Genomic DNA, 23,983 nt, shown 5'->3' on the forward strand with positions numbered 1-23,983 from the left:
AAAATGAAAACAACATGTGTAAATATGTATGTAGCTAGAAGTCATTTAAAATATGCTGCCTGACAGAACTGTATGATGAAGTAAAAACATCAAGGCTCCCAGAAAGCAGGTTAAATAGTCGAATGGCTCTTGAAAGGGGTGAGTCATCAAGCACATTAGTCCTGGCCCGAATAGGTAGGAATAGAGTTCTGGAGCGAGATTCTCTCAGTTTCTCAGGTACTCTAAGTTTAAGATTACACAGAACTTCAGGAAGATGATATTCACCCCTTAGAATTTTTAGAAAAAGCTTACCAAGATGATTGTTTCTACGTGAAGCTAAGGAGTCAAAGCCCAAGGAGCCCATGACAAACTTACTAGGAAATAAGTAGGGATAGCGCCCAAACTCTCTCATGTAGAGATAGCGAAGAAATTTTCTTTGCACCCTCTCTAACATTAGCGTGTACCTTAAATGATTAGGACTCCATATGGCCGAACCAGATTCAAGCAAACTGCGCACCAATGTAGTATACAGTAAACGCGTCACTCTGGTGCTATTAAAGGCGCGTGAGTTTCTGATGACGAAGCCTAAAGTTTTTGTAGCCCTATTGCACACATCTTGGATATGAGAATTAAAATTCCAGATATTTGAAAAAGTAATTCCCAAATCCTTGATATGTGTGTGACGGGCAAGAATAGAGCCATCAATGTATCCAGCTCCCATTTAACAAATCGATAGCGTACAAAATTTATGTATAACATCGATTAGTGCGGCTATTTTTAACTGCAAAACCATCTTGTATGCCACTATGTAGCTGCGATTTTATTGTACTCGCATAATAATTACGAGAAAAATGAAAAAGCTTTAACTAAAATGCGTCACTGAGTGTAACAACAATGGACTGTTATTTCAAATGTATATTTCTATGGTTTTCCTTATTTAACTATGTATATATTATTTTTATTTTTACATATATACCAGGAAAGCCTTACAGGTTAACCCCAATGCGCCTTCCTGGCCAATTACAAATTTAAAAATTACAATTCAGCATTTTTTTATATATAAATCACTGAATTACGAGACACTGTAAAACTCGTAAATCAATGAGATATCTATCAATTTGTACACAAACTTATTTATTGTACATTAATTAATAACACATTATAGGTGACATATCGTATAGGAGGGATTTTTTTAGCCAATTTTTTTTCCGGGAACCGTTTCAACAAAGAAATCAGATAAAATTGGCAAACTCTGATAGGAAACGATCAACCTGAAGTCACAAATCCAGGTCTAACCAACAGTATACTCTGAAAAATTCATTTTCATTCGAGGCCCGGGCCCAGGGATCGAACCCGGCGCCTCTCGACGCTAAGCAGAAGCTTAACGACCGAGCTATGTTGCTGGCTAAAATATAGTTTTATCTAAACAATACATCCCAGTTTAATGTTTTTATTACATATTTCTCAAATTGCTTCGGTTATGATCCGGTCTCCGTGACGAGCCAGAATGTTAAATTACAGAAAACACAAATATCGGAAGGCAAAGTCGAAAGATCAAAAAAAAGGGTTCATGGTAAACGGTACATTCTCACTTAATTTGCGCGAGCAGGATACAACAGGAACAAGAGGAACAGGCTTTTCCTCCCGTATTAATGTGCGCGAGCAGAATTCAGGTTGATTTGTGATTTTTATTTATTACATTAGTTTTTTTTTTGTATGTACATATTTCATAAATTGTGTTATAAAATATTGATATTTCTTTTGTAAATGATTTCTAAAAGAAATGTGTAGGTGTTAAAAAAAGGGTCTCTAATAATAATAATAATAATAAGGGATGAAATTTTCTTCAGACCCTGTAACTCCAACGCACTTGTGTACAAGCAAAACAAAATGATATATGTATTATATTGAAGAATATGTCTGAGAAATGAGACGGGGCTCGAATACAGAAATAAACATATTGTCGATATAAGAAAAATATATCGCTAGATGTAATACGTATCATGTATATTGTATGTGTGTGAAAAGCTTATTTTCATGTACATATTGAAATGCCAATACTAGCACCTGCTGTCTCTGTATACACAAGGTTATGAGGAAACATGTATCGATCCATTTCATAATAAGAACAACGTAGTAGCTGTGTGATCATTGATTGCTTTTCCGAATTTAATCACCCCCTCTTAAGGAGTTTCTTCAGAGATTTCTTCAGTGTGAATACGAAATACTGGAATGGGGCGATTTGGTAGACCCAATTTTAGTATGAAACTGTCTGTAAATTTATAAAATTATTGAAAGAAATTTGTCGAAGAATTTGTAACGTCAATTTTCAGAATACCTTACACAGAGAAATTTAATATTAATAGAAGTGGCTTTAGGTGTTCTTTTGTTGTCAAGTGACATTCTGTTCACGGACAGATCTAAATAATTTTAGCATCAGTCGTATTTGACGCTTGGTGCTTGACGTATGTCCGATAAAAACTTCTCTGTTTGTTTATATTACTCGCAAGATGGGCAAGCATCGGTAAAAATTGCACAATACATTCAAAAACACCCAATAAACAACATGGGATACATTTTTATAAGTAAATTGATCTGATTGTATTCCGTGCGATGTAGCGTATTTATAGAGATGTACCGCGTAAAATTGACAACAATTATTTATTCGTAAGGGCCCCTCTATTCTTATTACATCTCTCTGACCTTAGACGTCTACAAATCACTTCATTTTTATTTATCATTTTTACTTTATCTATGTACGTAGTAATTTTTATAAGCTACTAGTTTGAAAATATTGAAATGGCAAAGGGCGGGTCACGTAGCTAGAAGAAGGGACGGTAGATGGATGAAAGAAGTGCTTGAATGGTACCCGAGAGAAAGTAAAAGGGTGCCAGGAAGTCCACGGGGGAGATGTGTAGATAAAATCAGAAAAATGTGTGGGATGAGAAGTGAGAGTTACTCAAAGCAGAGACAAATGGAAGCGTGTTGGATAGGTCTTCGTCCAGCAGTGGATGGCGAATGGCTGTAAATAATAACGATAGCAGAATTTATAATCTCAATAATCTTTTAAATATACAAAAAAATATATAATATGATCCCAATATTGCATTTAATGAGTAATTTTCAGGAACAAAGTCTTTGATTTGAAAGAGATTTGTGTCTTGATATATCTACATATTGTAGCGTCTGTTACTATGACAGATAAGTTGAGACTTCTACGATTAAGAATTTTCTGCAGACTTGAATATGTTAGCATTTGAGATAATAAATATTGGAGTTCAATATCGCTAAGGATTTAAATAAATCTTCAAGATCAGATATTCGTAGTATACTTCAAATATTATTCTTAGATTTTAAAAGTCTATTTTATTTGTATTCAATCAATCATGTACATCCGTCTTACAGATCGCTCCAATGCGACGAGTGTACTATACAGATCAAGAAATATTGATAACAAATGCATAATTATTATATACTAGTCGTTTTACACGACTTCGCTCAGAATTGGTAATATAAACAGCAGAAACGTTGCGATTTTTTGCAGCATTTTATTATACAAACCGGTGAAGCTCAAGAAGCTGAATAACTTGAGATTTGCAAGAAAGATAGGTAAGGAGTTGCCAATTTTGCAGGAACCGTTTAAATGAAAATCAGAATAATTGCCAAACTCTGATAGGAAACGATCGACCTGGAGTCACAAACCAAGGTCTGGCCAGCAGCAACCAGTGGTACTCGAACCCGTGATCACATAGTTCGAAATCATTACAACCACTAGTCCATTTTGTATTGATTTTCAAATTTAAACCCTACAAAACGACAAAAGCCTGTAAAAAGCGCCGCAGGCGAAAATATTTTTCCAAAAATCTTCACATGGTCAGCAAAAATCGTCCATCAAACTGTGTCACTAAAAAACTATCAATTAACTTAATTTCTACCGACTGTCTACTTTATATATGTACATATGTACGTAATAACTAGAGATAGGACCGGAAGCGTGCCGTTTATTGTTCAATTGTTGTAAATGCTTTGTAAAAAAGGTTCGGCAAACCTTTAACAATGGATTTACAACATTTGAACAATAAACGGCCCACTCAGGGTCCGGGCTTTAGTAATAACAATATTGTATTTTCGGTTCCGTTAATTCTACGAAGGGAAGTCATAAACAAATTACCGTTTCAGTTGTAAATAAAATGAGGTGGACCTTTCTAACTAGAGCCCGGAATCTGAAGGGGCTGTTTATTGTTCAAAGATTGTAAATGCATTGTTAAAGGTTTGCCGAACCTTTTTTACAAACCATTTACAACAATTGAACAATAGGCGGCACGTTTCCGGCCCCTTCAGATTCCGACCTCTATTTCTAACAATTCGCTCCACAGGTCGAACAATTTCTAAGAATTTTACCCAAGGAATACCATTTAACAAAACAAAATATAACCTTTTTTTACATAGCTTTATTGCAGCGATTCTATTTCTGGCCAAGTCTATGCTACTCAAAAGTAACATAACATAACTAAAGGGCGGATAGAGAGCGTGCTGTTTCCAGGAATCACGGCGTTTTGGGTCTATTTACAAAGCTAGAGTGCAAAAAAAAAAGGTTTGGCGAACCTTTAACAAAGGTTCACCATAAAAATGAACAATGCACAACGAACAATAAACAAAGAACGGCACTCTTCCGGTCCTACCTCTAAACATAACAATCATATTAATTCATTGATCGTTAAACTCTTACTGTTTTCTAAATTCACACTATACCAAAACTAAGGCATGGCAACTGCCATGGCATGCCCCCCCAAATGACGTCCCTGAGTGAAACCTTGCTTAAACTGAAAAATACATTTCCAGTTACAGATATGAAAAATTCACACGATAAATCTTTAAAACACCGGCATTTCGATATGAAATTGATTCGAGTGATAGCTGCATTATTAAAATTCATTTGTCGCCAGGTCGAATTCACATAAATAATTTTACGCTGCGCTGTCTGACCTAGTTGAATGAATCTAATGTAGTTGTGCAAACTCGTATATGATGTACCCTACATTTTATATATGCACCCCCATTTTGTTCAGTAATTTGATTGAGCCATTGTGCTCATGGTCACCCCCGCGTACAGCTGCTGTCCAATGCTCGGAAGCAGATGTTCGAGGCGAAAGGTGCAGACCTGTCGCCATGCTCCACGCTCCATACCCCATTCCCCATACCCCATGCGCCATGTGCCATGTGCACACCACTGAATTCCACTCACAATCACCAACCCCCACTATACATCGCTTTGTTTACAGATACTGATTTAAATCTGATATATGAACCAATGTTATGGCAAATCAAATCGCTTCGAATAAAAACACATTTCATCAAATTAAAATTTGTTTATTTTCCAAATATAATTATGCATGTAGTTTCCTGACAATAGTACCACAATTAAAATTTAAAAAAAAATGGGAGCCTTCAAACTTATCATATTACAAATTTATACACACGTACTATGTACATACTAGGGTTTCTGACCCGGGACAGACATTCCCAGGAATTCACGGAATTTTTATCTCGAATCCCGGGAATTGGATTTAAAAATTTTTTGAAAACATATAAAGTTTTAATAATAATAAATCAAATACACAAAGAATCGTAAAATATTCTCAAAAATTATAATCGAAGAAAGAAGAAGCCTAAAACTGATTTTTTTAACACACAATATTTAAATAATTTTTTAAATTTTGTAATAAAAGCGAATGTGAAGCGAAGCTTCTTGTATGGACAATTCCACAATGGAAGAAACTCTTTTAGATTTGGATGAAGATGAAACAATTGTGTGTCTGACGATGTATGAAGAATTAAATAAGGAGTTATCAAAGACGAATATTTGTATAAAAATAACGTATATAAAAATAACCTCGATTTTAAAAATAAATTAAAATATACATGCTGCAGGAGAAAAAAACCGATAATTTAAAATAATTATTTTCGTCCCTTTTAACAATAAAATCAAATTCGACCGAAACTGAAAGAGTTTTTTCCATTGCTGGAAATTTTTGTACCAAATCTAGAATTAGACTTTCGGATTCTCATTTAAATATTTTAGTATTCTTAAGAAGCTACTTTAAATAAGTTTACTTTTATAATTACATTTTTTCGAGTTAATAGATAGGTATATTATGTATTGTTTTGTAAGTAAATAAATATTTTTTTTATTAATAAAAAATATATTAAATTGTAAAAAAAAAAGTTTTTTTACATGTCCCGGGATCCCGGGGTCCGTCCCGTGTCCCGGGAATTGAAAAAGTGTGGGAAATCAGAATCCCTAGTACATACATATAGCATAATTCATATATAAATTTTTAAAGCACATTCAGTTAGTTTGATATAACCAGCATACTTCCAAAAATCTTAGAAATCGGTAAATACCGATTTGAAGACTCTTCTTTATGCAATTTTACTTTTGTTTTGACGTTATACATATTTAATTGTCACTTTTTAACATAAAATATATAAAATTTGATCAGCCATCGAAAATAACTACGTACAGGCACGTAATTCAGGAAATCATACATTAGAGAGAAAAATTAACGAAAACAAATATACTATAGCAGCTAAAATCTACCCGAAAAAAAGAAGGAAAAAAATAGCAATACTTCTTAATTAAAATCGTTTCTTTCACCTATATTTTGTCTATTTTTTTTAACTACGTCAACTGACTATGCTAAAATATTATGTAATAACATTTTGAAAAACCAAACATATGAAGAATAACCCCAAAAATACATAATACTACAAAGGAATAATTAAAAAAAAAATGAGATAATCAGAAATATTTTAAAGTCCAAATTCTGATTGTTCTCGGAGAATATTCTAATATGTATGAATATTTGAACATTGAGGTGATTTAATATCAGTTGGGTGTATATGTAATCACATTGCATGACAAGTTTAATGACTACAGGACTATATCGAATACGATATACTTATATACGTAATTCCAAACTGAAAAGTAACAGTTAGTCAATTCCATTAATTTCAGAGTTTAAGAAATTCAGCAATAAAATAAAACTGAGTAATTTTGTAATCAATAACCACATTGTGCATTATTGAATTGTGACGATCGTTGTACTAAATTTAGAGTATTGTAAGCAGACATTTATGTGATATAAAATAAAAGGCAAATTTGTTTTCTTTTTCATATTTGAACACAATCGTAAATTATGGCAAATAAATAATGAATCAAAACACAGTCTGAGGACTTCTATAATATGGTGAGATATTTTAAATTGATTGCATTGCAATCTTCAATTTATTAATTATGTAGTATATGTATTGAAAGAAAATTATATAATAGTGTGATTTGGTGTTGTAAAAGGCTTCATGGAAGATATCGATGAATAAAATGGATTATGAAGTGTATAAAAAAACAATAATTATAAATAAAATCTAGAAACATTAACATACAACAAAAATTTAATATCATTAAAATTTGAAAGTGGCGTAATTCAAACGAAAGTAGTTGTATCACATGAAAATATAATATTATAATAGAGCAATGATTATATCAAACTATTATACATATAAAAATAAGTCGATGTATGTAATAGAAATGTACATACAATTCTTGCACACCGGAACCGTTTTAAAAAAACACTTACATTTATATTTACATACATGAACTTGGGATAGGCTGAAAAATCTGAATACATAACTTCTTTTTATATAAATGTTATATTTAAAATATTCAATTGAAGACTATTGATTTTTTGAAGATAAGAAACAAAAATGCATTTTAGTTATACATATTTAGTGCATATACATAATAAAATAATTATCAAATGATTACTGTTAAGACACTGTCACACACTTTAACGTTTCTTTGTTATTAAAAATATTCGCCCTTATACACGTCGATGACTCACAGCACTAATTATTTAAAATACACAAATCGTAAACGAAAGTCCTATTAAATGAATGTTTAACATACAAAAACAATTTATGCATTGCAATCATTCACAAATAGAACATCTCTATTTTTAAGACCCATTTCGTGCAGCGTTTTCGTCTCGCCTGAACATTCCAAAACCCTTTTAGGGAAATGTGTTGTAATTTCAAATTCTTCAGGCGAAAGAGGATGACTAAAAACAAAGTTTTGGATATCCTGAAACAAATTAATACAATATGAATAAAACAATGATATATTACTATCACTCAATATGGATGAGAATTATGCTTACTTCAAGGCTGTCACTAATGCTAAATCTTCTTTCTAAACGAGCACCACACGGAAACTTGAACAAAAATGACATACTTTGTGGATCTGAAGCGGGTGGTTCGTTTGGTAAACGTAAAGCCATTTCTGCTTTAGAATTAACAAGATCCTAAAACAGTAAAATAATTCTATAACAAAAATTTGAAAGAAAAAAAATAACAAAACTGAAATAAATATTACAATTTTTCTCTTCTTTTCTTGTTCTGCCAAATCTGTTTCCATCTGACGTTTACGCGCTTCTTCTTCACACGCTTCTTGTTTGCGACGTTCCTTTTCTTGGTCAGCACGTAGAGATTCTTCATAAGCCTCGTCTTGTTGGGCCCGTAGACTAGCAGTCAAACTCCTCTCAAATCTAAAAGTTATAGTATGTATTAGCAGTTATCTAATAAAAAAACTGATAGTGATGAGTAAAAATATATTTACCGATCGGCTCTCGCACGCACTAAATAAACTTCGTTGTCGCCTAACACTCGGACTAAACGCGATATTAACAATTCCCCGGAGCATGCTCCTTCAATACGGCCCACGATTGTCATTCTGTTTTCTCTTAGAACAACTACACATATAAGAGGATATTTCCTAGCACCGACTGATTGTGCTACACGATACCCTTCAGGTGATTCCACAGCACACCCCCACATCAGCGTGTTCTGGTTAATATATTGTATAACATTTGGATCAGATAGTGTATGCCTAAAATAAAGTAAAAATATGTAGTATTTGGCTCAAGTAGTGAATCTAGAAAAAAAGACAATATAAAAACCTGCAAAAGTTAGGTGTGTCTGAAGAACCGTCAGAGTGAAGATATACAAGTAAAAATTTCAATTCCTGTTTGGCATCGTTTAAAGCTTGAGAATAAGTTCCTTGATAAAACACTGGATGTGGACTATAGCGTGCCGAATAAGCATTGATAAAATTCATAACATCGCCCAGAGGATCAGTCACAACTGAAACGTTATAACAATTTGAGAAAGGAATCTAGCAAGAAATACCTGAACGATTCTATTCTGAGTGATAACTTACTTCGTCGTTCATCACCTCTAAATATACTGAACAGAATACTTGGTATAGTCGAAACAAAGTTGTAGCAAATGGAGAAAACAAAATTTACTACAAAAACAAATAGCCCACGAAATCCCCCTCTAAAATTAGGATCCGGATTGTCATCATCGGAAAATATCTGCTGGGCTACATGGTCTTTGATGACTGCCGGTGGCCGAGCTTCGGTGGCGAACAGCGAAGGTCTTCCCTCCCGCATATTCAGCTGCTCTTGTATTGCAACCTATATAAAAAAAATAATAAAAATCTGCGGCGTTTACGTTTTTAAAACATATGCACTTTTAAGAAAATTAATAAAGTAAACGTGCATATATTATATATATGTACATATATTTTTTTAAATATTAAACGATTCCAATGAAAGCGAGCGATATACTATCTACAGCGTGATATTCTTACAAAAGAGAGGAGTCGCAAGGAAACATGAAACGAAGCTGTAGTTGCTTTGTCGAATGAAAGATTCGGGTTGAGGTTGACGAGTTGGAGTAAATTGGATTCGAACAATGCAAAGTCAATCAATCAGCGATAGTTTGGTTTATCCGCACCCTGGTGTTCACACTTAAGAGTGTCTAGCGCAAATATGGTGGTGAAATAAACGACAACGAGGAACATAAGCTGGTCAGAGACACTTTGACGCAATCGAAAATTTTTATAATAATTTTCATTATACATAATTTAATTTAAAATTACTTACATAAGTTTATTTAATTATTGAAACAATATGTAAGGTTAGGCTTTTTTTAATAAAAAAAAATATTATGTTATGTTTAAAAGAAATGCCTCCGAATAATGGGAAAATACCAAATCACTTCTTTAACTGACATCTAATGTCAATATCAATTCCTTTATAGATTTCATTTCCTTTCATCACAATTGATATATCTAGGTAAAAATAATAGTTTATTAATAATAAATGATATATCACATTTCAATGCAGATCTTTTATTTACTAAAGGCTAATTTCACAATCACAATGTAACATTTTTCTAATACAAAAATTATAGGCATATGTAGATAATAATATTGATAAGATGAGAAATGTATTGCTGATAGGAATATTAATAGCACTTTCATTTTATTGCAAAAGCGGATCTACACACATTTTGGATATTAAAGCTGGATCATATGCCGTGCTATATAATTTAACGGATCTCAATGTGTGATCGAAGCAATGAATGGTTAGGTTATAAATATAAAAATTTGATAGAGATTCAATCGACAATATTTGAATTGATAAACAGGGTCATTTGTAAAGACAGCACATATTGAAAGTGTAGTGTGATTTGGTGTCGTAAAAGTCGCATGACGTGTTGAATGTAGAAAGTGAAGGAACAAACGTGTGGGGTGTGGGGTGTGGGGTGTGGGGGTGGGGTGCAAACCTCGAGGTCCCATCGGTGCCTGTGCAGGACGTCGCGACACACGCTCAGGTCCTCGATGCCCGTCAGGTCCTGGAACTGCAGCAGTTTCACGGTCTGCTCCGAGGAGAGGCCCAGCGACGAGGACGACATGACGTCACTCCGCCTCCTCCCGCGCTCACACTCGAACCATTCACCGGAGTCGGAGTCAGACTCGGAGTCGCACTCGCATTCGCACTCAGACCGACATCACCCCAGAAACCCCGACACTTGCACACTTCGACACCGAAACACTGGCCGACGTCGCCAACTTAACGCTTATTCTGCACTATCGCTACTCTTGGCCACAGCGATCGATATACCGTGCACATGATCTAAAATCATTTTCTTCGATTATCCAATTCACTATTCTAAATTCACTGGTTATAATTAAAACGACGTCTATAAGACGATTGATCGTTAAAGAAAGATAGTTGAAAACATCATTCTCAATTTACATTATGGGGGAGTGGTAAGAGTGAAACGACGAAATTTTTGTAGACACGACTGTTTGATATGATGAGCAGGAAAGAAGTCAAGTAGTTCCACGAATACGGTCAAATCGGTTCCATCCCAATTCACAGGAATACAAACTTTAACAAGAATTTATTTATTTTTACTCTCGTGACTATTTATAAATATTTAAATACTAGTGGTTTTACCGGGCTTCGCACGGTATTTGTAATAAATACCGCTTAAACATGACTAATCTAATAGTAATTGAAACAGAAATCTGGATCCGGAACTGTAAAAGGAATCCGGATCCAGAACTAAAAAATAATTCGGGATCCAGAACTAAAACAGGAATCCGGATCAGAAACTGAAAAAGAAATCGGGATCTGGAACTAAAACACTAATCCGGATTTAGAACTTAAATAAAAATCCGGTTCCGGAATTAAAACAGAAATCGGGATCTGGAACTGAAGAAGGAATCGGGAACCGGAACTGAAACAGGAATCCGGATCCGGAACTAAAACACTAATCCGGATCTGGAACTTAAACAAGAATTGGGATCCGGAACTGAAAAATGATTCCGGATCCGGAACTGAAAAAGAAATCGGGATCCAGAACTGAAAATGAAATCGGGATCCGGAACTAAAACAGGAATCGAGAACTGGAAATGAAAAATGAATCCAGATCCGGTACTGAAAGACGATTCGGGATCCGGAACTGAAATACGAATCTAGATCCGGAACTGAAAAAAAAATCAAAATCGAAAATGATATCGATATCGTCGACATAGAAATATTGATTTTTTCGATGAAGTACCAACCAAAATTTACATACAAAGTCTCTTTCGAAATTATATATTAGATTCAGTTGTAAGTGAAATTAAGAGTAGCGTCTGAGCGTTTAAATTAAAATACCCTCTGATAAAATATCTTTTAAATTTTTCTATTAATTTGAACAGGCACATTATGATTTTTAAATATTTAAAATTATTAATGAGATAAATGGGAGTGCTACTTTATAAATTCAATATAAATAAATTTATTTATGGTCACATTTAAAATATATTTGAACCAAGGGGAACTGTCAATTTCTTGTATTTTTGGTTAGGTGTTTTTTTTATTAGTTTCAATCAATTTCACCCCGATATTCTTATTAATTTTATTTGATTTCAATTGTTGAATTATATCAAAAATCATTTATTCTTGTGTATATATTTATTTTTCAATACTTGAAAAGTATATTTCGTTAAAATAAAAATTAGAGGTAAATATATAATAAAGATTGTCCATTATTATATTGCTAATTATAATTTTATAGATAAATGTCATGTTTTAGGTTGCTAAAATGACGGTATGTCGCTTCTATCAACAAGGTTGCTGTCGATTTGGAAATGCTTGTAGATTCGAACATGTTTTCGCTCAGAATTATTCCAATCAAGGTATGTACTACTATTATTTTTATTGATAAAAGTTTTGGTAAATATATCCATCGATTATTAATCATTTTTGCATGAAAATTTTACAGGACAGCAACAAAATAATCCATATAAAGTTGTAAATAATTCGTCACAGGCCAATGTCACCACGGAACAATTAATAAATCAAGTATCTTCCGATACCAGTGCTGCTTTAAATGGGCACCAATGGAGAATATCTAGCTATGGACCATTTAAATGTAAACCAAATTTTCCAGGTATGATGGATATTTCTCCAGAAGAACTGAGATATCAGATGTACGAAGCTCGAACAAATGGAGTAATACCTCAAACAGTAATATAAAACCACCGATTAAAAATATAAATATATTTATACATAACGCGTATCTATACTAATATGCATTTACGTATAATGTTTCAGGAAGCGCAAATAGCACAATACTTAGTTGAGGCAACTGAAAAATTAAAAGCTTTAACTAAACCATCCGTACCTATTGTAGGAGTAATAGAGAGCGTTTATAGAAACGAAAATACTACAGATCCATTTACGACAGATTCATTGAACTTCAATCAAAACAATAGTAACGTTTTTGGCAATAATAATACACTCGCTCAACCTGCAAACGTTTTTGCAGGGGCAATGCAAAGTAACGCATCCTCGAGTGCAGCAGGTTCACTGTTTGCTGAAGCTGCACAAAATATATTTCAAACACAACCTCAGGGCGTCTTCGGCGGATCTAATGCATTCAATAATCCTAAACCAGCACAAATTGAGACTTCACAAAATAATAATTTTGCAACATTCAATACTCCAGAGTTCAACCAGCAACAGAATGCCGTATTTGGATCTAATGTAAACCAACCTGCCTTGAATACAGCTAACGTTTTCTCTCAGCCTCAAACTGGTATTTCACCGGCTATGTTATTCGCTTCGGCTAATAACGCTTTGACAGCACCAGTAGCACCATCTCCGAGTAATGTATTCGGCCAGCCGGCCAATCCAACAAATGCAAATGTGGCACCGCCAGATGTTTTCGGCTCTCAAGCACCGAAGCCATTTCAAATGCAACCATCGAATAACGTTTTTTCGAATCCTAGTAATGTTAGCAATCCAACAAGCAATGTAAATCCTTTTGGAACACAAGCAAGTGCAAAGGCATGTCCAGAATTGTATTCTAAAATAGAGAACCTTACTGAAGAGGATTTGGCAGCTTTTAAAAGTGATGTATTCCTCCGTGGACAGATACCAGAACTTCCACCTCCATTAGAACTTTGTGATTAATGGAAACGAAATGACTTTTTATTGTATTTTATTTAATTAACTCGGATTTAAAAAAATATATATAAGCCTGTAAGACAATGTTTCCTACTGCTAATTGAACTTATTTATTTATATTCATATTTAAAAATTACTCATTTTACATAATTTCATTATCAAAACTTCAGAACTGATTTCAAATAGAAATTCATCATATACACATGTACATTCATACATACATAGAGTTTATAGAAAGGGTTACCTAATGAATAATCTATCTATAATATAATATTGCTATTCTGTGTGTCTGTTTGAGACAGCTAAATCACTGCCAACAAAACGTATCATATATACATATATATAATACGAATATAATAACAAAAGAAAAAACTTCTATATATATATATATACTGTTTCTTACCAATGTTTCTTCTAGGCAAATAGACGGCTTTAAGTCTGAGCGTTTACCGCCATCTATTGAAAATTAATTTTTCTATTGGTGTTTTATATTTTTTATATAAAGGTAGGTATTTTTTACCATTTTTTTTCATACTAAACAATAAAAAAAAAATGAAATTAAATATATTTAAAAGGTATTTTAAAATAATTCGACCGCGTGTGGATCGAACACAAGACCGATACATAACTTATTTTTTTTTATTTAATAACTTAATATACCAACACCCATGCGATGATATTTCATCAGGTACAACACTAGTATTATATAATGAAATAAAAATCATAATAGTGCAATGTAAAATTTATTCATTTATATACATATTCAATTTGAAATACATCTAAAATCAAAATATGAACACTTGAAATACAAACAGGTAGTGGTTACAATTTCGTGAAAGGCAGTGTTTAGTATAGGTTAATTTAGTTACAAAGTACTTTTTGTATACCCTGTTTTGCAATAAAATAGTATTTAATCTTCGCTGCTCTCTTCGTGTATGTTTTCAGTTTTTGAAATTTGACTTTTTTTCCACAACTCGTCAAATTCATCTCTGAGGCCATCGTGATGTACAATGTTATCTTTAGTCATATATTTCTTATCATGTTGACTTTTTTCCCACGCATATTCAAAAGGATATGTGGGAGGCTTCGCCTCTTCTTGCTCATCTTCTGTAGTTGGAAACAACTTGTGAGCTGGGGGGCCTTTATATCGCATCCTTTCCAACTGTGATAAATCTGTTCCTTGAATTCCTGTTATATGTTCAAATAATTCTTCAGCGCTTTTAACTCCTGGTACACCTTTGCTTGAAAAGAACTGAAATCAAAATATAAAATTATCAACTACACTTTTATAATTTTTTCTCTTCAAATATAAAATAGTAAACTCACATGGCTAATGTTAGTACAATCTCTTAGTAGAAACTCCAAACCGCTGGGATGATTCGGCTCTACGGATTGTGATACATCTATAAACCAACATCGTTCTTCGTGCCATAATATATTATACTCCGACAAATCAGCATGAATTAAATGACCTTCGTTGTACATTTTATTCATGGCTTCCACGATTTCTTCGTACGCTAAAATCCACTGCGCGTCTGTCAATTTTGCTTCTTTAATTTTTTGGGCCGCCATATTGTTTTTACCTATAAAGGACAATATTAGTATGTGTTTTTTGAGACATATAACCTCGGGACAGTTGATTCCTAATTTTTGCAGTCGCATTAAATTGTGCATCTCCTTTTCCGCCCACATGTGAATAACTTTGCGAGGGTTCAATTTGCAGAAGCGGTCTTTGAATCGGTAATCGTCTTTGATGTATTTGTCGCGAGTTTTGAATTCGTTCAGCGTAGTCTTAAAAACTTTTATCGCACACTCGCTAGGAATGATTTTTTCCGGATATGAAGGATCGCCTTCGGCGTGCAGGACTATAGATTCTTTCCCTGTCGCAATTATGCCATTGATACTTTGCAACATACCGTTGTTTATGAATTTGTATAAAAGTAGTCTTGTAGGTTCATCTATACCCATCTCGGCTGTAGCGTGACTTTCTTTTCTGTTCAACATCTTATTCTTCTTGGATTGTTCAGATCTGGAGTGCGCTTTGAGACTGTTGAACACGCGATTGGGTAGTTGCATGTCGAAGGCGGCTCCGTCTCCCGTTCGGAACTCGGGTGGGAAAGCCATTACTTTAGAAGCATTCCTGCGCCCGGTGAGAGTTGTGTCGTGTTTGGTTACCATTTTGCCGTCTTGGAGTTTGTAACCACAGCGGGGTATCTCAGCAAAGTCTTTTTCATTGTCGTCGAAATTATCCCAATCCCGTTCGTGTTCGCGTTGAACAGTGTCTTCTTCGGCTTCTTGCACCGAGTGTTCGAGTGGGATTTTGTATTTATAGAGACCGTTCCTTTTCTTTTCGCTGTTCTTGACCTGGTCTTGGTATTCCTGGTTGAATTGGCATTGCAGCATTTTGGCTATGATGAGGTCCGAATCGCAGAATTCAGCTCCCGGTTCGGCTTGCAACTGTTGCACCAGGTTTGCCGAAATATTTTCATCTTGAAGGATATTGTGAGCTGCAGCCTTCTTTTTAGCGAAGCGAATGTCTTCCTTGCGTTGAAGCTGTGAAGCCAGCTGTTCAGACATGATCTCGTCCAAAGAATTGGCGTTGGTATGGTTTTGCGGCGAGGCTGCGCAGCCTCCCCAAGCTCCCGTTCCTGCCCCTGCCATTTGCACCACTCGAGTCAAACTTGTGCAATACCTAGCACCGCACTGCACTGCTCTGCACTGCCTTGGCACGCGTCAACACTTCCGTCAGCTGATTCTATCGATACTTTGGCCACAGCAATTGTAAAAGCGCCCAACTAAACGTCAAATTGCACCATCGCACTTTTTCTAGCAAATACTAAAATGCAATTTTAATCATTTCCCAAATCAGTTGATTGATAATGTCAACGGAATATTATTTTTCCTTTGATGGTAACTGATAGAAACACACATATTAATTTACATTCATTGGTCAAATTGACAATGACTATCACATCAACGACTGTAGTGTTTGCCCTACATAATAATACCGAATCTTGGCAATGGGCTAGGTTGAACCAATAAATATATTTTTATTGCAAATTTAATAAAATTTTAATTCAATTCAATGTACTAAAATTTTTATGTATATATTTTGATAATTAGACAATGATTAAAAATACTGTAACGTAGATATTAGGTGGGTGGCACTCGTGGACCGATGGCTTACGAGCGCTAATCACCTGATCTCTCGTTCGCGCCAAAATGTCCTCGCCGAATGAGTAAGCCGTATGTAACGGCCAATAGGATCGCCTAACTCATCGACCAATAGTTATTACATGTGTGTTGTGCCCAACGGGTATAAATATGGGGCGCTCTCGGCGTGGAAACCATTCCGACCTGGAGCGCCGACGAGAGCACACGATTAAACACCTTCTACAACGCTCCTGCGTCTTTCTCTCCGATTCTGGAAGCCCCCTCTTCACGTCCACGCAACAATACGTAAACTGTAATAGAAATTAAATGAAAAAACTATTAATAAATAAAAGATCTACATACAGTGGCGGATCAAGTAAATGGGGGGTCCCAAGCGTATTTTAAATTTTGAAGCCCCCATTTTAGTAAAAAAATGATATCATCGTATTTTATCATGCCTTTCAGTATATAGTTTTTTTTTTATTAGGATTAACAAAGCCATATTTTTTTATTTATTTACCATATGTACTTGAAACACTAAAGTTTTTGGAATAAAATAGGTACTATTTTAAAATAGGTATTCATTTAATTTATTTTTGGCTTACGAACGTATTGTGGACAATGATAATAATTTTTAAGTTGTAAATTTTGGTAGAAAATGCCCATTTCGGGCACTTATTTTCGTGTGTGATAAACCGCCGTTGTCTATATACATATGTAGATACAGACACATATGTATTTATTTAAAGTACAAGTTCAATTCGGAAAATATGTTTTTAGTGACATTTTTGTCGAAAAACTCTTGGAAGTAAAATTTTCACAAGTATTTACTTTGATAGGGAAATTTGCCTTTTCTCAATAAATAAACCTATCGGCAAACCTCTAAAGCTAATAAACCTGTACAATTATTTTTAGACTGACTTCCGTTAAAGGAAAGATTTAAAAACTTTTATATAGTGCTAGGTAAAATGATATTCTAATTGATACTATCAACTGATTTATCTCAATGATACAATTGCTATTTATTGTAGAACTATTCATCTGTTAATTTACATGAAAAGCAAAAACATCCCCTATTAGAGAATTTACGACGTTTTTCAATGATCGTCAGTGTACGAGTCGACTAATATTTGTAAAAAAAATAACTTGCTCAATGATGAGGAATCACACAAAAAGAAAGAAAGATAATATGAAGAATGAAAAATGTATTAAACACTTTAATATGTAATTCATTTCCAGAGAACATGCCTTTTTTTACAAGCCTCTTCTATGTTTCACTTCGCAAAAGATTGAGCTAAAATTCCTATAGTCTTCAAATAGTTTTGAAACTTTGCAATTTTGCGCGGTTTGGTCAACGATGGATATTTCAATCAATTTTTATAGTTCGAAGATGAAAAATAATTTACATCGTGACATCGTCCGAAGCCATTATGTGGGTTAAGTTCTTTATACACATACATATGTATATACATTTCCACTTATTCAATTTTTTAAATAATTTGGTTTAAATTTGTATGTAGAACTAACTTTTTGTTCTAAAATGTTTGCACATATTTTTTTATATTTTTCCTACTGATAATGAATATTGATCGTATTTATTGAAATTAGATTGAAAAATACGTATTATTTGAATTATAATTCAAATGTATATATGTATATATACTGTACATCAATTGTTTAATTGAAACATGAAAAAAAGCATAGTTGATCGATAATAGAGGATTTCAATTAGAAGATACATCGAAATATTGAATATATCGATTGTGGTTCGTACGATAATGATGTTGGTTTGGCTGATCGTCGTTCGATAGAACGTGTTGCGAGATGAGGAGGGGGCGGCCAGTTCTCACCTGGGCAGGTAGGAGTTAGTGGGTTTGTGGCTGTGGCGCCGGTTGTTGCTGTCACTGCTACTGCTGCTGTTTTTGGTGTTACTGTTTTACTTCAACACCAGCTGTCTAGCTGACCTGGTGGCAACGGTTAGTCGTATTTTCTTATCATTTTCATGTCATAATTTTCCAACGGTCGTACTCTAATTAAATCGGTGCCTCTCTGAAAATATTTGACCGGTTACCTTGTTCTTGTATGAACTTACTCGTTGATGTGTTGGGATGTTTTCGGTTCTCGTTTGCCGGTGGTCGTGTGCATCTCGAGCAAAAGAGTTAATAACATCGACTGGATGGACCTTTTGCGGACGTCTCTTACCTGAGCTAACGAATGCCCGGAGGGAACGTATAAATTGCTATGGTCATTCAATGCAAATCTCCGTATACTCTTATATGTTATATGTTTGCTTATGTATTTATCAACTGAATGTGGAGATCAAAACGTGTTTGAACGGTTTATATTTAACTTCCAATTTTAAAAGTGTTTGAAAAAAAAATTATTGAACTATCAATACCATAGAAATTATTCCCATGAGATTCTATGAAGATAAAATATCCGTTAATTACGATACTATTTTAATCAATGGATATGCAAAATACATACAATGTCGAATCATTTAATATAGTTTATAACTAATTGAATTTCTTTGAGATTTTTAAATGTTGGAAAAACTCAATTTCTGCAATTTATTTCCTTTGAATTTTGAGGAAATTATGTAGAAAAAAACTTTTAAAAATGAGGTTGCAGTAGAATGCCCCGAAAGCACAAGGAGTAGAGCATAGATGCACGACTTAATAAAAAGTCTTGGTATGTATTATTTTGAAATAAAAAGAAAGATAGATTTTGATAGAAAATACATCTACATAAATCGAAAGCAATAGCGATCAGAAATCAAGTTTACTTTCAATCCAAGTGTTGCATGCTTCAAGCTTTAGATGAGATTGACAGATTGTCACGGTCAACACTATTAGTGCCATCTGTCAATCTATTCTGTTTATTGTGCTTCCATCAGTGTCATTACTAGTGTATTTAAGAATCACTCTTACTCACAAAGCTACGATACCTGATAAATTTTCCCAGAGGAATCTTTTGTAATTTAAACAAAGTTGTTTAAATTCAGAACGAAAAAAAAGGTTGCTGAACCTTATTTTTATTGTAAAAAAATCCGGTCTATATAGTGTCGTCATGGCAGAAACACAAAGGCTGACATACCAAGGCTCAGGTCGCCCACAGGTGAACCATATTTGGACACCTCCACCACCCAATCGTGATGGTTCGACGTGGAACACTGGTTGTCCCCGCAAGAGACGAGGCTCGCGAATCCTTCGTCAGTCTACCTCCAACTTCCATCACCATCGGATAAATTCATCTTAGTCAGGTTTATATACATATTTTAGTTTTGCCTTGGTGCTATTAAACTCGGCAGGATGTGTATTGTTTTGTTTTGTCGTGGAGAATCGGAAAATCTGTGTGATTATTATAATAGCATGCAGATTGAGACTGGCTAATGACGAGCAAAACGCTTTAGAAAAATTGCTTTCTGGTACAATGCGCAACTTATTATCACCCGAAAGCCACTGTATTTATTTGCGAGAAAAAAATTGCTATGTAAATTTTTTAACAACAGTTTTTAGCGTATTTGAAATTGAAAACTATTTAGTTTTTCATTATGAGTTTACCTAATTAACTTTCACTAGAATCAATCAAAGTAAAAGCAATATACTTTGTTTGTCATTTTCACTAAAGAGTATTGTAGAATATTTAAAAAACTACTTACATACAAATTGTCAAATTCAGTAGAGAAACTTTTTCAACCAAAATCTGAAATATTAAATTTTACCAGGGCTGTGGAGTCAAATCAAAATTTACCGCTCCGACATTATTTTATGATTGGACTCCGACTCCGACTCCAAACTCCAACTCAAACTTGAACGATTTTAGTAAGATCGGCTTTTCTTGCCAACGTATAAAATTATTAGTAACAAAAATAATAGCGATTTTCAAAATATAAAAAATCAATAATAATTGACATACCAATTTGTTGAATTATTGGTAATTAAATGAAGTAGATAAAAGGTAAGTATGTACATTCATAGTGTCTGTGTATGAATTTCATGCACAAATAAATCAATCTGAAAAATGAGAGTAATGAGAATAAAAAATAAAACCTTGTAAAAAAATTTGAGATAAACAATAGATTTTGGCCACAAAATACGTTCAATTCAACTAATTTATTTATAATGTAATTTAAAATCATGTTTCTATAAAGAAATTATTAAATTTTAATTTATTAGTGGATTTACTTCAGTAAAATTGGAGACTCTAATTGACAAATATCGTAATTAAAGAAAATAAAATAAAATAAAATAAAGAAAAGGAGCTGTAGTCGGTTGATTTTTTACTAACCTCTTATTACTTTCTTACGATTCCAACTCTACTTGAAATGCTCTGACTTCACAGCCCTGATATTTACAGCAGTGCAATACTTACTATATTTAAAACCACATTTATTGTTATTTTAACTTACTGATTGAGATTTGCTCTACAAAATCATTGTTTTTCTTTCATTCCTTTCGTAAGCGGCGAGATAATTACTATACTAGTAAAATTCCTAAGACTTCACATGTAAATTTTGGAATTTTTGGATTTTGCATTCGTATTGAATGATAAAGATAATGTACTTTGGCGATGACCACGAAAATAATACATATGTATGTAGTATCTAAGATTTATTTTGCGCTTTGAAAACTGTCCCAGACTGAACAACAGAATCCAATTGGGTTTTCCTAACTTTCTTTTCTGATTTGTTTCTTTTGTTCGCAGATTTCGTGGCACTGATGTCATCGGCTTGACGCGCAGAAGCAATTCGTTTGACCATGGTTTTTAGTGGTTGTTAAAGTGTAGTGCATCGTATCCCAATCATCTGCTTAAACTACAACCATGGCTGTGTTCAAGTGGTCGTCGGCCTGCTTAACAATCGTATTCCTGTGCTGTTTGCCGACGTGGACTCAAGCTAAGGGTGAGCGCACACCACGCCAATTTCACTATCGTTAGCGCCATTTGCTTTAATTGACTTTTAACGACTCGAAATTTGTTTTACGCATTGTTTTGCCGTTAATCTAATTACTATGGATGTTAGCTTTTTTTCCTATATTTTTGTGTTACAACACTATCGCGTTCCAGTGGCCGATTTTTAATCAAATTTTTACGGGACCGCTATGCTGGCGACTCGTATGCTCTTGTACCCGGGGTGTCCATGCGTTCTTCTCGCGTGGACCGGTTTTTTAGAAGGTGCATCTTTATATGTTGGAAGACAAGCACCCGACAAAGCGATGAGTCACAAAAGCAGGCGTGGGAGTCGAACCTGAAACCTGGAGGCCGATACGCCCGCGCAAAGGCCGCGGTGACACGCGCATATGTGTATACCAGCCTTTCACTCCATACAAAACTCAAATATGTGTGTGTGTGTGCTTTATTTGAATATCAGTGCTTTATTGGAATGTAAATTAGGAATAGGTGGTGCAAAATATAGATTAATTCCAATTTTTTTGAGAGACCGGAAAAATATATTTCATAGCGCCGGTTCGACCGATTCGCATTTTTCCAAATTTGGAAATTATAAATTCATATAAACAAAAATGAAATATAACTCAGTGAAAAACTTATCTTTCGAGGTAAATATTGGCTATTAAAAAATAATAGTGAGAATTGATTTTCAACCGTTCTTAAATTTTTAAGGTGTGTTAATTGCTTAAAAATCTACCAATGATCACAATATTTTTCGTATATTGAAAATATTACATACATGTATACAAAGAAACAAACATTTTTGAAATTTAGGACATCCGTTTCGGTTAAACGAGGATCGGTCAAACGGAGAAGATCCCTTTCAAATTATGGAAATTTCTCTTTCTTTACTTGATCAAGCAAGTTAACGATGGCTATCCAAATTCATTTTAACTATAATATACATGTAGGTACATATAATTCAGATTAATGCGTTTCTTATATAAGCTTTATAAGCTTTTATAAGCTTTCTTATATAAGCTTTGATATATAGGTATATAAGCTTTCTTTCTGTGTTTTCCTATAAAACTATAGTTTTGTTAATTAGAGCAGTACTACTCAAACTTTTTTGTACTGCGAACCGGTGAATATCTATTTTTTTAAGAACTGGGTGGAATTTTCTTAAAGAAATTTGTTTACCGTCTTATGAGAAGTACTGAATTGGATACATTTGTTTGTTTCTGGTTAAAAGTATGTATGAAATATTTAATAAATAAAAAAAAAATGTCTGTGTGTGTGTGTGTGATTTTAGAGTTAATGAGCCCTGATTTTGTAGCAAAATATGTAAGTGCACTTTTTGTACGTGCTCGTGTTAATTTTTTCAGTGGGTTGTGCGAATCGACTAATTTTTATATGTACACATTTTCATTGACACTGTTCCCAATGTCTTTATGGCAGTTTTATAATATATCATGTTACGATTTGGTTGCTCTTAATGATATATTGTAGTCTCATAGCATTTTGATTAATGTTTGAATAATTTGTAATTCCGTTCATTTGACTAATTAGTTGTGTTCGAATTTAAAATTTAGGTTTTTCCTTTTGTGAGATATGTACATATTTGCCCTGATGTATAATGAGAATAGTGTGTAGAACGGATTGTGCATAAATTTTTTGCAAAAAACTTTTATTTTTAATTTATTGCGTATGTGAACCAAAAAGAATGTTATGAAAGTTGAATTGATTTTATCAACGTATGTATTTTCGTTTTCTTGTGTTAAATTTTTCTATTGTCTTTGTTTTAACATATGGAGGCAACAATAAATTTTCATGCTCCGTCATATCTGATTAATTATTAATATTTTCGAATCAGCATGTACGAGTACATATGTACATATATATGCACATATGTGAGTTAAAATTTCTCACCGTCTTATTTGACATATCATATATTTACATCACAAAATTTACAAAGTTGTTAATGTACATATGCATGTAAGTGAAAATTGCGTTATATATGTATCATAGTTATATATGTACATATGTATCATATTTATTTATCAAATTTGAATTAAAATACATAAAATTCTATC

General features: G+C 33.7%; 4 protein-coding genes across 5 annotated transcripts in view; 2 read left to right on the forward strand and 2 right to left on the reverse strand.

Annotated features, from left to right (window-relative positions):
- Positions 1-5,334: 5,334 nt before the first annotated feature.
- Faf2 (Fas-associated factor 2) lies at positions 5,335-10,984 on the reverse strand. The gene is made up of 8 exons (XM_077430110.1): positions 10,669-10,984; positions 9,254-9,512; positions 8,994-9,177; positions 8,654-8,923; positions 8,411-8,582; positions 8,196-8,339; positions 6,292-8,119; positions 5,335-5,473 (listed from the first exon to the last, which is right to left on the reverse strand). The coding sequence occupies exons 1-7, from the start codon at positions 10,795-10,797 to the stop codon at positions 7,955-7,957; spliced, it is 1,323 nt and encodes a 440-aa protein (XP_077286236.1). The 5' UTR covers positions 10,798-10,984; the 3' UTR covers positions 5,335-5,473; positions 6,292-7,954.
- Positions 10,985-12,182: 1,198 nt separating this feature from the next.
- LOC143911277 (uncharacterized) lies at positions 12,183-14,765 on the forward strand. Its single transcript, XM_077430112.1, has 4 exons — positions 12,183-12,399; positions 12,472-12,574; positions 12,661-12,905; positions 12,993-14,765. The coding sequence occupies exons 2-4, from the start codon at positions 12,481-12,483 to the stop codon at positions 13,851-13,853; spliced, it is 1,200 nt and encodes a 399-aa protein (XP_077286238.1). The 5' UTR covers positions 12,183-12,399; positions 12,472-12,480; the 3' UTR covers positions 13,854-14,765.
- On the reverse strand, positions 13,864-16,831 carry LOC143911276 (serine/threonine-protein kinase RIO3). Its single transcript, XM_077430111.1, has 2 exons — positions 15,174-16,831; positions 13,864-15,099 (listed from the first exon to the last, which is right to left on the reverse strand). Exons 1-2 carry the CDS (start codon positions 16,506-16,508, stop codon positions 14,758-14,760), a joined length of 1,677 nt encoding a protein of 558 aa, XP_077286237.1. The 5' UTR covers positions 16,509-16,831; the 3' UTR covers positions 13,864-14,757.
- Positions 16,832-18,856: 2,025 nt separating this feature from the next.
- The window catches only part of qsm (Zona pelucida superfamily protein qsm), a 30,809-nt gene continuing 25,682 nt past the window's right edge, over positions 18,857-23,983 (forward strand). The window contains exons 1-2 of one of the 2 annotated variants that reach the window (XM_077430015.1): positions 18,857-18,976; positions 21,708-21,903. In XM_077430015.1, the coding sequence (XP_077286141.1) occupies positions 21,825-21,903 (79 nt within the window). In that variant the 5' untranslated portion in view covers positions 18,857-18,976; positions 21,708-21,824. Of the gene's footprint in view, positions 18,977-20,143; positions 20,263-21,707; positions 21,904-23,983 lie in introns of those variants that run through there. The other variant, XM_077430016.1, reaches the window with a different exon arrangement.

Source organism: Arctopsyche grandis, chromosome 4 (assembly GCF_051622035.1).
Source record: "Arctopsyche grandis isolate Sample6627 chromosome 4, ASM5162203v2, whole genome shotgun sequence".
Lineage (NCBI taxonomy): Eukaryota > Metazoa > Arthropoda > Insecta > Trichoptera > Hydropsychidae > Arctopsyche > Arctopsyche grandis.

Excerpts from the sequence above, each read along its gene's own strand:
- LOC143911277 (XM_077430112.1), top strand. The coding sequence starts at position 12,481 with ATGACGGTATGTCGCTTCTATCAACAAGGTTGCTGTCGATTTGGAAAT. Across the intron at positions 12,575-12,660 it reads TCAGAATTATTCCAATCAAG|GACAGCAACAAAATAATCCA; the intron begins GTATGTACTACT and ends AAAATTTTACAG. Across the intron at positions 12,906-12,992 it reads ATGGAGTAATACCTCAAACA|GAAGCGCAAATAGCACAATA; the intron begins GTAATATAAAAC and ends ATAATGTTTCAG.
- Faf2 (XM_077430110.1), bottom strand. The coding sequence starts at position 10,797 with ATGTCGTCCTCGTCGCTGGGCCTCTCCTCGGAGCAGACCGTGAAACTG. Across the intron at positions 8,340-8,410 it reads AAGAAAAGAAGAGAAAAATT|GATCTTGTTAATTCTAAAGC; the intron begins GTAATATTTATT and ends TTACTGTTTTAG. Across the intron at positions 8,120-8,195 it reads GCATTAGTGACAGCCTTGAA|GATATCCAAAACTTTGTTTT; the intron begins GTAAGCATAATT and ends AATTTGTTTCAG.
- LOC143911276 (XM_077430111.1), bottom strand. The coding sequence starts at position 16,508 with ATGGCAGGGGCAGGAACGGGAGCTTGGGGAGGCTGCGCAGCCTCGCCG. Across the intron at positions 15,100-15,173 it reads ATTGTACTAACATTAGCCAT|TTCTTTTCAAGCAAAGGTGT; the intron begins GTGAGTTTACTA and ends TTTTGATTTCAG.